Consider the following 16,141-nt stretch of genomic DNA (forward strand, 5'->3'; position numbering starts at 1 on the left):
AATTATGTTTAAAAATAAACTAGTACTGTCCATATTCTTCTTCTAATTGTGTGTGCTTTATTTCGTACAGTGCATAAAATATTTTATTTTAAATATAGCCTTTTCCCCCAGTAGATTTTCCCCACTGTACCTTATCGACATTTCGTAGTGTATTCCGCATTCTATATATCGCCACTACTTTAACAAAAAACTTGTATCTTCTTTGTAAATGAGTAGAATCGATTGAGCTAATCTTGATGTATAAATTTTTTGCATTTGTATTATTAGTTATTTTTGTCATTCTACAGTTGAATACAACATTTTATCAAAGTAGTGAGGTTGATACCTTTGAACCGTATTTAGGCCGTTTTACTGGCATTATCCGATCCGATTATTTTTTCCGCGGAGTTGTGACGTTGTGCGATTTCAATGGAAAAAGTTTCCATAAGATGGCGCCTTGTATTTTATGTTAGGAAATTTGTCTGCGTCACATCCAATGAAGATATGTGAACGTTTAAAAACTTACAGTGACCGATAATTATTTTCCCCTCACTAGTTCAAACACGTACACAATTAATCTTTAATAACAGCGGGTACGAAAGCATTTTATTTATTGAGTGTAGAGTTAAAGTAATTTGACCTTGAAGAAAGTTAAATTTCAATTTAAAAATAAAATCATCAAATTAAAAATGATGATTTCCACCTGTGGAATAAAAATCAGTTGGGGTGTCTGAAGCAGAAACACGGTGATACGCCACTTTTTTGCGTTGTAGTTTCTTCTTCTGTATATGAAGGGAAAAATGTTTAAGTACATGGAATGCATAAATGTATACTTTACGTTTTGTCTTTGAGGAGCAGTGTGAGATACGAGATTTTTTAAAAGTAGTGACGATATTGAACCGTAAGGCCGTTTTCACATTATCCGATCCGATATCGGATGTCGGTGGTTCAACTAAGAATGGCGCCTGTTTATGGGATATGCTCGTCCGACATCCGATATCACTCGGCGTTGAAAACGCACTAAAACTTACAGTACCGATAATTATTTTTACTCGTAATTAACCAAATGAGTTTACATCCCAGTACAATTCCACACGTTCAGCTGGTTTATTCCAAACCCATTTTATTACTCCCAAGTATCCTAATATCTCTACACCCGTAATGAAACACATACAACTACCCATCGGTAGTCTTTATCTCCAAGAATTAGGGTGTATCACAAGTCAATCAAACTGTATTAATGATGGTAGAAGTAACTGACCTTTAGTAGATCTTATGCCCCATTAACAAAGTTTATGAATGTTCAGTTACTTAATTATATCGATGCACAGTCGTGTTAAATATAGACGCAGAAAAAGTGTCAAAAATAAGTATCTACAACCTTACCGCATATCGTCCTCCAAGTTAACCCGGCATTTGCCACGGCTCATGGGAGCCTGGGGTCCGCTTTGACAACTAATCCCAAGATTTGGCGTAGGCACTAGTTTTACGAAAGCGACTGCCATCTGACCTTCCAACCCCAAGGGTTAGGCCTTATTGGAATTACTCCGGTTTCCTGACGATGTTTTCCTTCAGCACAAAAGCGACTGGCAAATATCAAATGTCATTTCGCACATATGTTCCGAAAAACTCATTGGTAGGAGTTTGGGTTTGAACCCGCGACCTCCGGATCGAAAGTCGCACGCTCTTATCAGTAAGCCACCAACGCTTTTTGGAATTCCCGCCCTGTTGTTTCCTTCCGTGTACTAAAAACTTGTGGATTAGTTGGTGATTAAGCAAGTCGTGTATACATAATTTTGGCACTTTGTCCGTATAAGTATATTTAATTCGTTGGCTGTAGGTACATGATGGTCATTAAGGGGCACATAAAGTAGGTTTATGATGTGTCGGTACAAATAAACGGGGAATGGAGGATGAGTCGTTAGAAACAAAGTTATATATTATAGCTAGAGTGGTGTTCCGAAATGAAATCAATACGTGTGTGGTAAATACATACCAAAGAGGATCGAGTATTATAGAGAGGTACTGTCGAAGTAAAATGTGTAATCACCGTGCATAGACTGCCATCTCTTGACACAGGCTTAAAACTTGAACCTCAGTTTTGACTATTTGGCCCATATTCTTAGCTTGATATGTGTTAAAATGTCAAATATTAATATTAGCGCCACCTAGCTGAGCGTACCCCAAAGATGTAATGCCATCTAGGCCAGCGTACCTTTTTCTGTATGGTACTGAGGTACGTTTTTTTCTTAGACTTTATCTGTCTATACGGAGTTATATATGTCTTTGATACATACATACACATAAGGTTGTCGTCACTTTCCATCAGGTGCAACTAAGGTCAATTACTGGCCAGTTTATAAAAAAAAAAGATAGGTTTTTTTTTCTGAATACCTGACCCTTTAGCCCGACTTGAAGTAAAACCTCAATATCTGATTATTGCGTTAAATTATTGTATGTAAACTGAACAGTTCGCAATGTAACTATACAAAATCGCATGTGTTTTTGGCATCTGACATGAGCCTGAGTACAATCAAAACTGTTGACCACCACAAATGATATTACATTAATCACCAATTGATCCACTAATTTTTAGTGCACGGAAGGAAACAACAGGGCGGGAACTCCATTAGTGTAACCTTGCGGTTTATATATAAATATACGTCCGTCTGTCTTACCGTCACGGCGTATATATATAACTATATGTTGTCCGTCCCGGCGTCACGCGCGAAAATAGACGCCGGTGACAAAGTCCAAAGTCGTGGCACGTGGGCAGTTTGTTTGTTTGCTTGTGTAATATTTAGCATCCGACGCCTATCTTGTAAATTTGTTTTGGATATACACTGTGCTTTTATTGAATTCCGTTAACTTCGGCATATAGTTAGGTCCATTATATTACCTGTCGTGATTGTTTTTCACCGAATGGTTTAACCGGAAGATCAGCGCTGGAAGTCGCCAGCAGTATGCTGAGGTTAAACCATTTCGTGGCACCTTCTCGTTGTTATGTGTTCCTATTTGTAATATTTTTCTCTTCTGTGTGTGTTTACGAATAAAGTTTATTCTTTTATATTAAAGGAAAAAATGGAAAAATTTACGCTTCCGGCGGGACTTGAACCCGCATCATTTGCAATGTTTAGAATCGTTAGCAGACGTTTCTGCTTGTTAAAAATAAAGTTTATTCTATTCTATTCTATTCTATAGGAAACAGAGTGGTAGGTATAGTTAGTTTTCTTAAATTTGTATTTTTTTCTAAAAAAAAACCATACACCTGCGATAGATTTTACTTCAGTTGCTGTTGAGAAACGGGCTTTATAATTTAAGTCACACCAATTAAGTGTCATAGCTATGCCATGTCAATCGCATATCGAACACCGAAAGCCCGTTTCTTAACAGCAATTGATGTAACATCTATCGCAGGTGTATGGTGTTTTTAGAAAAATGTTACGAAATAAAAAAAAAACTAACTATGCTATTCTGTTTTCTGTAATGGACCTACATGCCGAAGTTAACGGAATTCAATAAAAACACGGTGTAGAGGAAAACGGGGTGCGAACTATTTTGTGCGGTCTTGCGAAAGTTGGTCTGCCCGCCTGGCCGAAACGACAATCGCTAACAACGATTGAAACACAGTCTGTTTCTGTCGCACAAATACGGAAGAACGATCGATATAACGAAGAGTTTGTGCACTTGGCTACTTAAGTACCCTGGCCACCGCGGATAGAGAAAGCTAATCAGGCGAAAACAACACAGTCATGTTAATCTATAGGTTATCTGTGCATCAGGTCATTCTACTCGAAAACAACATTTTTTGACGTTTAAGTATGAGGTATGAAGTTCATTATGTCAATGATTGTTTTGACATGAAGTAAGTTCGAATTCGATGACGTCACTACATCGCTGACAGCGTTTTCCGTAGCCAAAATAATAAAAAAAGATTACCTACACACATTTTTATTCGAAAATACGTAGTCATTAGTCTTTTAATACTCAAAATCTTTTTATGTCAAATACTACAGAAGACAATCATTTATTGTGCCAAATTCGATATGAGTCTAGTAGCCTGTTGAGCAAACTGTTCATAAATTCAGGCTTATGTAAGTATGAAGGAGAAACACAGGTATCTTTAGTGGTTTCTGATAATGACCGCGAAGCTAGTCAGCAGAACCAAATGGGATTTAGTCACAACGCTCATCCAATTAATAAATGGCGGGCGGGGCCGGACAAGGTCAGGCATGTTTGCGGTCGGTTTGATTCAAGACAAATTGCGACGTCAAAATAATAGAATGTGAAGTTTCTGTTGATGTACTATTTCCATAAAAGGTCTAAACTTATAATCTAGTAATGATGTAGGTAAGCTTTTCACTCGTAATCCATCCCCGTACTTAACATAATATGTTTGTTGACAATTATAATAACGGCAAATTAAACTCCGATCTCGCCGAACTCAAATTAAAATGTATGTGCAAATTTTACCGTAGACTAACAAAAAGAATAGAATAGAATACGTGTGGTGACGGGTTAAGAATTTCACCACCCCTTTTCTTCCCGTGGGTGTCGTATAAATCGACTGTGGGATATGGGTTAAATTGTGGCGTAGACGAGAGGCTGGCAATCTGTCACTACAATATCACAATTTGGATTTCTTTCAACCCCTTTTTGCCAAGAGTGGCACTGAAACTTAGTAGTTCATGTGCTCTGCCTAACCCTTTATGAGATACAGGCGTGGTTATGTATGTATGTATGTATAGAATACAATAAACATTTATTCGTGAACACATGCAAGACAAAATACACATAATAACAACAAGACAGAAAGGAATGAAGTGCCACGAAATGGCCTCATCTCAACGTGTTTCTGGTGACTTCCAGCGCTGATCTTCCGATGAGACCATCAAGTGAGAAAGATTCACGGAGAGTAACAGACAGAAGAAATACACCACATACAAGAAAGTGGTCAAATAGTTAAATAGAATAAATGTGAAAACGTTACAAGAAAAATAACAACAGACTGTGATCGGAACAAAAGGCAGCTGATCTTCAAGTTCACTTTTTTCGTGATCTTCCAATACATCTTTTTGGCACTTTTATGGCGCTACATACACTCTCATAATGGTTCTCCTTCAGAAGTTCAGAACAGAAGGAAAGTTTATTTCTACCGAATGAACGATAAAACCTCCGGCCGTCGTTTTCGCACTATATGTAAATGCGATAGGAACGCACATGGGAAAGTGTGTGTGTCTGTTTGTTTGTCCGTCTTCCACGGAAAAACGGAGCGACGAATTGACGTGATTTTTTAAGTGGAGATAGTTGAAGGGATGGAGAGTGACATAGGCTACCTTTTGTCTCTTTATAACCCCTCATTTCCTTAAAATGGGGGGTGGAAGTTTGTATGGAGCATTCCGCAATTTTCAAATTTAATTCTAGGGAAGACGTGGCCAAAAGCTAGTAATGTAGGTACCTGTGTGGTGACGGGTTAAGAATTTCACCACCCCCTTTATTCCCGTGGGTGTCGTAGAAGGCGACTATGGGATATGGGTTAAATTGTGGTGTAGGCGAGAGGCTGGCAACCTGTCACTGCAATGCCACAATTTCGTTTTCTTTTAACCCCTTATTTGCCAAGAGTGGCCCTGAAGCTCTAGTAGTTTCATGTGCTCTGCCTACCCCTTTATGGGATACAGACGTGATTGTATGTATGTATGTACCTACATGTACTTATTTATTTTCTACACGAATAAATTTCTTTTTCCACAGGTTACGGCTGTTTCCAATGGATGCTGCTGCTGTCATGCGGCGCAGTATACGCCGTATGCGCGCTCAGCACCACAACACTCAGCTTCGTGCTGCCGGCGGCAGAATGTGACTTCCAGCTCAAGTCCAAAGACAAGGGCAGCCTCACAGCCACGCCACTCATAGGTAACTAGCTCCAACACAGTGCAAATAGTAGGAAGTGACAGAGACAGCACCACCACCCTGAGCTTCGTGCTGCCGGCCGCGGAATGTGACTTCCAGCTGAAATCTAAAGACAAGGGCAGCCTCACAGCCACACCACTCATAGGCAACTTGTAGTTTCAAATACTGGGAGAGACAGAGACAGCACCACAACCCTGAGCTTCGAGCTGCCGGCCGTGGAATGCGACTTCCAGCTCAAGTCCAAGGACAAGGCAGCCTCACAGCCACCATATAACTATAAAAATATCTTACTATAGGCACGTCTTGGCTGTAGTGCATTAAGGCTCCTCAAAAATAGCACTGAATCGGCTTTCGTCGACCAAAATCGCTCTTTAGTAATGAACTTGAACATACGTTCAGTGACGACGACGCGTAAGCGTTTTCATCTAACGAGCGATTTTTGATCGGCGAAAGCCTATTCTGCGTCGATATGTTTGAGGATAGCAACCCAGCAGTGTCAAGGAGTTAGCGCGGTACGGTAGTATTCTTTATTATACTGTGGCCGCGGTGGCCAAAACACCCCTTTGGTCAAAACAGATTCTAACAGAACTTATCTGAACAAATTCGGATTTTACAAATACATCTATTGATGTGTGTTTTGTATTCTTTTGAACCTCATTAAATTGGTGGACGTTAAATTCGATACGATGGGAGGTCGTAGCGAACTTATTTATTTATTTATTATTTGGAGAACCAACAGCTTACAATTCAGAATAAATAATATAACCCTAGTAACAAACAGCCAATTATAGGTTACCACCAGTAGTAACAGGTTATCAAACAAATGGTGGCTAGTACTAAGTTACTATCTATGTACGTGTATCTCTTATAGAAATAACAACGTGATTAGTATGAAACTGATGATGATAGGTCCTTCGGTAAGCTAATGATAATTATGAACATTGTGTTCCAGGAATGTGCGTGGGCTCCTACTTCTGGGGCAACCTGGCGGATGCCCGGGGGCGCAAGAAGGCCATCATCGGAGCCCTGTTGCTGGACGCGCTGGCTGCCTTCATCTCCAGCGTGGTCCAGAGTTACCCCGCCTTCCTGGCCTGCAGGTATCTATTGAGGCTTCTACTTAGACATCCTGACTAGGCCATTATCGTAACCTCAGTGCGCTCAGCGTGGTTTAGACCTTCACTTCCACTGACGCTCTTAATCTTGAGTCAACCATCAAGGATATGATAGGAACTCTGCCGGATACATTGCCAGTATGATTCATATGCAACATGAAACGCGTCCCTCCATTCTGACTAGTCTATAAGGCTACAGCAATCTTTGACTGTGCTGGATTTTTGGTACTAATACTTAATAATACCTTTTTGGTACGTAGCCCTAAAAATAACTAAAAAATTTTTTTTTTACAAAATCGTTGCGTATTGCCGTTGCGTTGTGGAAATATTTTTATTGCGAATGCGATGACACTAAATAGTTATTTGTTTTACAAGGGGGCAAAGTAGTTGTTTAACCGCACGTGCCATATTGAACCGCGAGCGTAGCGAGTGGTTCAAAAAGTGGAATCTTGAGCGTTGCGAGGGTATCAAGGCACGAAGGGTAAACAAACTTTGCCACCGAGTGAAACACAACATTTTTCACCACACCAAAACGAACAAAATACTGACTATAAAACATCAAAATAAATTAAATCCATCAATTTATTCAATATTTATGCTTCAAAATCATCATTTATAGGTAAAATCTAGCAGCCAGATTAAGACATCGAGTTAAAATTTGTATGAAATTACTTTGCCCCCTTGTGGATAAAATGCAATTTTGCTATCTGTTTTCGAATATCAAAGAAAGCCTTTACCAGTTGGTGTGGTGAAAAGATTATTTCTTGGATACCCCGCGCACTATATTACGTAACTACTTGAGGTTTTATAAGACGTAAGACCCAACATTAGACCTGGTGGTCACCGATGCGATGCAAGACCTGATGGTACTCGTATGATTTACTTATGCTCCAAAGGAAAAGTGTCTGAAGTTTCTCGAAATTAAACAGCAGATTGCAAAGTGTTCTGGCTCTGTCCAGTCCAAGTTCCCCAGCAGTCCGTTTACCTATTGTTTGTAGACGTGGCCTTTTGCAGGTTTTTCTCCGGGTTCGGAATCATCGGCGCCACAGGCCTCATCTTCCCCTACTTCGGGGATTTCCTGTCTCTACGGCATCGGGACGTCATGCTGTGCAGACTTGAGGTTTTCTGGACGCTTGGATGTATACTCCTGCCATGTGAGTTTGATTAAAAAAACTTTTTTTTTATACCTCTTGGGGTTCGACATGATCAACCTCATTAGGCCTATCGTTCCCTACTTCGGAAACATCCTGTCTCTTCGGCATCGAAACATCATGCTGTGCAGACTTGAGATGATTTGGACGCTTGGATATATAGTAAGTACTGCCATGCAAGTTTCTTTTATAAACTTTACTTGTAAGATCTTTCCCAGTATTGCTGTTAAAGCTAGACAGCTGATAGGTACTTGTAGTAATACAACGTTTGATTACTGTAGCTGTAAATTAGGAGTTATGGTGCTAACATTAGATATGTTAACAATACGATTCTCAAAGAGGAGATGGTATGATTTCTGCCTTACCACGACGTCCGCGACTGTTTCAAACAAGAGCTCGTCTTATGCTTATCAGGTTCCACAGAACGCGCCAGATAATCTGCCCTATAAAATTACAGATTCACAACTCTCTGGACTTCAATCCAGGTCATTTGAACTTTATTTGAATACTGTCTGTAAATTTTCAGGCATAGCCTGGGTCATCATCCAAGACCCGCGCTTCATCTGGGCATACTCCGAGAGCTTCAAGTTCAACCAGTGGCGGGTCTTCGTGGCCGCCTGCGGTATCCCGAGTCTGCTGGTGGTGCTGCTGCTGCTGCCCTTCCCGGAGAGTCCCAGGTTCCTGCTGTATGTGAACCAGCCGGAGAGGGCGCTGCAGGTGCTGCAGAAGATCTTTGTGGTCAATACTAGGATGAACTCTAAGGATTTCCCGGTTGGTATCTATCTATATACTCGTATATGTTGTGTGACTTTCAATCAGAGAAGATATTTAAACTTGGACGTTTCAAGCCATTATCATCAATCAATGGCCTTAGCGGCTATTTCAGACGATTTATGGTGCAATGTCCGAGAGACATCGCTTTTGATGACTAAAGAGACCTATGCGAGAGCGACACATTTTGCCACACATCTGACAAGGGAAGCTTGCAACCGATTGCGATGTTTCGCTATGGTGTCTTCTTTCCTTTTGTCAGCAAGTGCCGCAAACCAGGTCTCATCGACGAACTTGCGACCATCTCCAACGCACTTTCGCCACTCCGTCCGCTTCTCCGCAAGCTTCTCCCAGTTTTGGTAGTCGATTTTAAAGGCTGCCATGTCCCTCTTGGCTCAGTCTTTGCAGCGAAGCAATGGTCTCCCAACATCTCTTTTGGCATTCGCTACTTCGCCTAAAAGAACACGGCGTGGTAAACGGGAGGGTTCCATCCTGTGCACATGCCCCAGCCAACGCAGTCGCCTCGTAAGCCATTATATTTGAACACAAAAACATTCATTTCACATTGTTGAAATTTATAGTGCTATAAGATAAGAATGCAGCATATGCGGAAATACAAATACAGCTAATATACATATATTGTTCTTATCATAAACGAGTAATTTTCTTATCTGACTAGTTTCTAATAAATTTATGTAGCTACGCCAGCTCTAAAATTAGCGATGGGGATTCCAGGTGGAATCCATGATAAGCGCTGGCGAAGGCGACGAAGAGGAAGAGATCGTGACAGCAGATAACAACGGCAATGAGACCAAAGCAGCTCTGACCTGGAAGCAGCGCTGGCAGAACTTCTGGATCCGCAAGAAGATGCTCACCACCCAGCCCTACATTGGCCTGCTTATCTTATGCTGCTTTGTGGATTTTGGGCTTATGTTCAGGTAAGAGTAAACAACTTTCTTGAGGAGGTAGTGGCCTAAGACAAACACGGAAAGGAGACCAAAGTGAACCTGACCCGGAGTCAGCGTTGGCAGAACTTCTAGATCCGGAAGAAGATGCTCACCACCCAGCCCTATATCGGCCTGCTCATCATCTGCTACTCTGTGAACTTTGGTCTCATGTTCAGATAAGAATAACCATTTTTCTTGGGGAAGAGGTACCAAACCAGCCCTCATTTGCTCTCCTGACTCTCAATTTATTCATCATTTTTTAAGGCACGTCGCTTATACCAAGTTCCGACTCTCAGTTAGGCAGTAAATACATGGAACGACTCCATGTTATCAGCACGCAGCTCTAATCTAATATCTTAGGATCAGCGGACAAGTTTCAGTAGTTTCGTCAGTAGAGTGGTAGGCTGGTGTCCTAGAATCGCCAGATATCCTACTCGTGTATTTTATTTTAAAGCTTTTTAGACTGAATATATACTTAAAAAACATGTCGAACGCTATATCGACTTAATACGTGAGTAACCCGCTTAAAATATTTTTAAATATGTATGAGTCTCACGGGAGTTTTATAGTTAAAATTGAATATATACTTGCTAAGGGCCACAGCTCACACGTCCCGTTCTTTTTCCAGTTACTACACCCTGATGATGTGGTTCCCGGACCTCTTCGAGCGGTTCAGCCAGTTCACAGCTGCCAACCCTGACGTCCCCGCTGGCGTCTGTGAGGTGTCCGCCAATATTTCACATATTGAGGTAAGATCAACTGACGTACTAATCTACTACAGTTCAATAACTCTAAAAAATACAAGTTCAAGAAGATTTTGTCCTTCAAGGTCTTACTTTCAAAGCGTTTCAGGTGCGAATAGGTATTTCAAACTTCCTACATTCTGCACCTGTATCATAATGGATTTACATTCCATGCACCGTATGCAATTAGCAATTAAATACTTACTTTCATGTTGTTTGTATCATTTTGTTTAGGAAGAGGTGGATAGATTGTGTGACTTGTGAGACATGATATAAAATGAAAGCAAGCTAATGATAAGATGACGAGTAATGGAGCTTTATGGAAGAGCAAGACTTGCTGCGCCAACCTAATTGACTGGGATAAAGACAAGAGGATGATGATATTTAATGTTTCCTTTTCAGGCAGTAGACGGTAACTGTCAGCAGACGGTCGCATCCCAAGTATACCAGCACACATTGGTGGTCGCGCTGAGTTGCGTGCCCGTAGCACTGGGCGTGGGTGTCTTTATCAACATGATTGGGAAGAAAGTGATGCTTGGTAAGGATACAAAAAGATGCAGACTAAGCTTTATGAAGCGTTTGGCAAAAGGACATTTAGTTGCTTTTGTAATTTGTACCCCAACTTACATTTTAGTATTTGGTTTGGTCATAATTATGAAGTTTAAACAGGAGAAAAAAAATCCGCAAACTTACTTGTCTGTTGTAAAATGTACATTCTGAATTTATGTCTTAACAGCTCCGCAACTTGACCTCATATATCAAACGGCCATCTCTAGAGAATCATCAATATCATCATCTTTTTCATTCGCAAGAGTTCAAGCATGTTGTCTGTACTCGGGCTTTAAAAGATAACTTTGCATATAATATAAAATGAGAGAGGATCCTTAAATAACACTTTTTAAAAATATAAGTAATTACTACTTTTTTTGTCGCACTTGTATTCTAAAAACATTTTCCTTTCCAGTTCTGATGTTAATGAGCTCAGGCCTAGCTGTCCTGGGTATGAGCTTGGTGCGCTCCGCGCTAGAGAACTTGATCCTCTCATGTGTCTTCGAGTCTATCGTCAGCTGCACAGAGGCTGTTCTCTTCTGTGTCATTTGTGAGATCTTCCCCACTAAAGTTGCGTGAGTATCTTCATATTAAACACCTCTCAGTACAGTTTTTCCATCTATGACTATTATTGGCATGAGAATCGTCCGATTTACGCTTGATAACCTGATAATCTCATGCATATTCGAGACCATCGTCAGCTACACAGAGGTGGTTCTCTTCTACGTTATCTGTAAGATCTTCCCCACTAAAGTTGCGTAAGTATCTTTAAATCATATTGAAACACCTCTCAGTACAGTTTTCCCATCTAAATGACTAAGATTGGCATGAGAATCGGTCGGCTTTGCGCTTGAGAACCTGGGTACGTAGCCGAATGGCACAAACGCTCACGAAACGAAACGCTCGTAGATATCTATCTCTATCGCTCTTGCATATTGGCGCGACACAGCCAGACTATCTTTCGCGGCGTTTCGTTTTCGTTTCGCGTCGGAGAAATGCCATTCGGCTACGGCACCTGATCCTCACATGAGAGATTTTCAACACAAAGTTGCGTGAGTATCGACATGTTTTAAACCAACTGGGAACAGTTCTTCCATTATAACTATTTGTTCTGGGCATGAGCTTGTTGGTAAAGAACCTGATTCTCTCATGCAACTGCAAGTCCATCGTTAGTTGCACGGAGGCTGTACTTTTCTGCGTCATCGTCATTTGTGTGAGCTTCCCCACCAAAATTGCGTAAGTATCGACACGATTTTATACAAAAAGGAACAGTTCTTCCATCTTATGCTAACTAACTGCTGAAATTAGGCTATCAAACCCTAGAATGGTTTTCTTTCCTATGTCCTTTCAAATAAATACCTATTGTATAGTAAAAAGTTAACAAGTGGATGACCTACAGGGTAGTATTAGGGTGTGATACGAAGCGGTGATATTACCAGTTACCAGGGTAGAAATGGAAAACTATTGCAAGTAAACGTTGAGATAATTGGTGATAGAGAGATAAAGGTAAGGTAAGAGAAGAAGGAAAATACATAAAGTACAACGGGGTAAATCTCGACTGGGGTGCAATTGTAACTGATCCATTTTTTCCATTATTACACTATGATCTTGAGTTCTACATGTATCCACTGAACACGCCTACGATATATAACCGGTGGACACTCTATTTAATAATGCAAACATTGTAAAACATGGAAAAAATGGACCAGTTACATTTGCCCCCCAGTCGAGATTTGTCCCGCTGTACCTTACCTAATTCTCTTTTCTTCTTCGTGTAAAGGGATCTATTAAATTTTCGTTTGCCAATGCTTTTCCACTTCAAACCCTCAAGAGAAAGCCCTGAAGAGATCTTCTTCTGTACATACCTACACGTTGTTGAGCACGGGGGCACTGTCTTTGTGTATTGTTGTTTGGGGGAACTTATTCGTCTTCTACAAATTAGAGTCTCACGATTGAAATTTTTATATTTGTGAATCTCAATGGCTTCTCTTACCAATCTCGGTATGTAAAGGTAATCACGGTCTATATCCCGGTCAAGATAAATATAAATATAAATAAATATAAATATTATAGGACATTCTTACACAGATTGACTGAGCCCCACGGTAAGCTCAAGAGGGCTTGTGTTGTGGGTACTCAGACAACGATATATATAATATACAAATACTTATATACATAGAAAACATCCATGACCCAGGAACAAATATCTGTGCTCATCACACAAATAAATGCCCTTACCGGGATTCGAACCCGGGACCGCGGCGTAGCAGGCAGGGTCACTACCGACTGCGCCAGACCGGTCGTCAAATATAAGTTCTACAAATGAATTGAAGAGGCTGTTTGCCGCCGACGTGGTATAAACACAACTGGTGGTACGTGGTAACAAACTGTCTCACAGTTTGGCGAAAATTTAATTTAAGGTACTGTACTATGTAACTGTGTTTTTTTTTTCTTTAATTTTTTTTTTTTTTTTTATAGCCTATAGTGTGTCCCACTGCTGGGCAAAGGCCTCCCCTGTTTTCCGCCACTCGTCAATGCTCTCGCCAGCCGCCACAAAATGAGTCCAGGTCTTTCCGCCATCTCATCTTTGGTCTACCTCGGCCTCTGGTAATTTGTGGCACCCATTCGGTCGCTACCTTGGCCCATCTCTCCGGATGCATCCGACAGACTCAGAGATTTCTTTAAATAAATAAAAAAAAAAAAAGAGGGCAAGCAAGGGACTAATATTTCTAATCATGTATTACAGAGCAACAGCAATGGCGGTGGCAGTGATGTGCGGTCGAGTCGGGGCCATAGTCGGTAATGTGGTGTTTGGGGCACTAGTGGATCAGCATTGCGTCGTGCCTATATATATCTTCGGGGCATTACTTATATGTAAGTATAGGCACAGATTATAGTATGAATTTTCTGAGATGAACTTTTCGCTTTAGCCGTAATCTGTTAAACAAAGGCCTTTGTGTCTATTGTTCACGGCGGCTAGCTCCCGTTTAAACGGCACGTGCTATAGTCTCAGTGTAGTGTAGTTAAAAAGCAACTATCATGATAGTAATAAGGTTCAAATCCATAAAAAGCCCTTTCGGAGATAGCACGTTTTGTCATCTTCAAAAAAAGTTACCTGCATACTGCAAAGTGTTTAATAAATTTGAACCTTATTGCTATCATGATAGTTGCTTTTTAACAACAGTGAGACTTTAGCACGTGCTGTGGAAACGGGAGCTAGCCGCCGTGAATAATAGAAACAAATACCTTTGTTTAACAGATTACGGCAAAAGCGAAACGTTCATCTCAGAAAATTCATACTATACTAATAAGTTACACTTTCTCGCAAACTTAACTAATACTAATAAGTTACTACCTTACTACGTAAAACTCAGAAAAAATATAGTAGGTATGTGCCGCGCGACTACACAGGCGGGCGCGTGGCGCCCCCAGCCACTTGTGCGTTCGAATTCGAACGCACGGCTAGCGGGTAGGTTCTAGGTGCTTAACGCGTGACCTCGAGCGAGTGACTGAGGCCTGATATAGGTATCGGATTTTACTTTAAAAAAATCATACAGTCAACTGTACTCAGGTAGGTATGCAACAGAGAATGTGAACAAACAAACAAACGGTTACTTACCTATCAGAACTAAAAATATTCAACATACATATTCTGTGACGTTTAAGCTATTGAGTAACGTATTTTAAACCGTTAAGAACTTATGGCGAAAGCTAGGTGTGAAGGTGCCTGCGACCACCTTTATAGCACAGTCACATCGCATCTTTCAAAATTATTTTCCTAAAATATTTACACGGATCTAGCAGGAGTGTTCTGATTTAAACGATATCTATGTTAGTCAACTTAGTCATGTATATGATAAATGCGATACAGTCTCAAGGATTACGTTCTCTGTTGAACAATGTACTGTGCATCTTTCCCGTGCTACACAATGCGACGTCCTTATCGTAACAAATTCTCATTCACATATATTTGGTCAAACGCGCGTAGCTAGTAATTTTAGGATGCCTCGCAACAGTTAAACTGGATTAAATGAAGAGAAGAGATATCGAAGCCTTCTTAAAGCTACTTAAAGTCTGGCCAAAAATATGTAATTGTTGTCAAGAGGGCGCTGTTATTCTGTAAATGAAAATGAAAATGAAATATTTATTTTTCAAGAAGCCATATTACAATGCGCATATGAACGTCAAATAAAGCTACGCCGGCTCTAACCCTACGCCTCAGCCTCGAGAAGATTTCAGTCCCCCCTCAGTTGGGAGGGGGGTATCCACTATGGGACCGGCAAGAAACTCGGCGGGCAACTTCTTTTCAAAACATTACATATTATAATTAACATGCATTAAATAACAAGATACAATTTAACATGCAAAAGTATTCATCAAAGAATATGAACAGACTAGGTACTCCATGGAAATTAATTTCAATAAATTATATTATTGCTTAATAATACGTCGTTCTTCTTCAGAGAAAACATATCAAATTATCACAGAAGAAAAAGATAATATGAATCTCAATGTCATTAAATAATTATGTGTATGATGGAGTGACAGTTCAATATTGTACGAAGAAAATAGTTCTAATGAAATTCCGCAAGATGGCGCGTAGCCATATATCTCTCGTCAGGCTAAAGCCCCTTTTGCCTAATTATTACTCGTATTATTAATTGTTTATGTTTGTTGCAGCGAGCGGACTACTCTGCATCATACTTCCAAAGAGTACACGGCCAGAGCGGCCGCAGTAACTGTATTTGTTAATAAACTCTATGTCTATAGTAATACGTTATTTTATTCCCCACCCCGGTACCGATGCAACTTATAAAAAATTGCAAACTTAAATAAATGCAATATAAAATAGTGACTAAGGCCTCAGTATAGTAGTGTCTCTACTTAATAAATTATAATTGAGCCTATTTATATACGTCCCACTGCTGGGCACAGCCGGCGTAGCCGACTGGCAATCGTCGACTCCAGACGCCGACAGA

At 40.4% G+C, this 16,141-nt stretch overlaps 1 protein-coding gene across 1 annotated transcript in view; it reads left to right on the forward strand.

Moving 5' to 3' along the window:
• Nucleotides 1-15,935, forward strand: part of LOC125241423 (synaptic vesicle glycoprotein 2C-like) — a 64,227-nt gene extending 48,292 nt beyond the window's left edge. Inside the window, exons 3-12 of the mRNA XM_048149907.1 lie at nucleotides 5,731-5,892; nucleotides 6,842-6,986; nucleotides 8,016-8,155; nucleotides 8,679-8,923; nucleotides 9,659-9,861; nucleotides 10,499-10,619; nucleotides 11,016-11,151; nucleotides 11,578-11,737; nucleotides 13,909-14,036; nucleotides 15,843-15,935. Coding sequence (XP_048005864.1) covers nucleotides 5,731-5,892; nucleotides 6,842-6,986; nucleotides 8,016-8,155; nucleotides 8,679-8,923; nucleotides 9,659-9,861; nucleotides 10,499-10,619; nucleotides 11,016-11,151; nucleotides 11,578-11,737; nucleotides 13,909-14,036; nucleotides 15,843-15,901 — 1,499 coding nt within the window. The 3' untranslated portion in view covers nucleotides 15,902-15,935. The remainder of the gene's footprint in view (nucleotides 1-5,730; nucleotides 5,893-6,841; nucleotides 6,987-8,015; nucleotides 8,156-8,678; nucleotides 8,924-9,658; nucleotides 9,862-10,498; nucleotides 10,620-11,015; nucleotides 11,152-11,577; nucleotides 11,738-13,908; nucleotides 14,037-15,842) is intronic.
• Nucleotides 15,936-16,141: the final 206 nt, after the last annotated feature.

Source organism: Leguminivora glycinivorella, chromosome 2 (genome assembly GCF_023078275.1).
Source record: "Leguminivora glycinivorella isolate SPB_JAAS2020 chromosome 2, LegGlyc_1.1, whole genome shotgun sequence".
Taxonomy (NCBI): domain Eukaryota; kingdom Metazoa; phylum Arthropoda; class Insecta; order Lepidoptera; family Tortricidae; genus Leguminivora; species Leguminivora glycinivorella.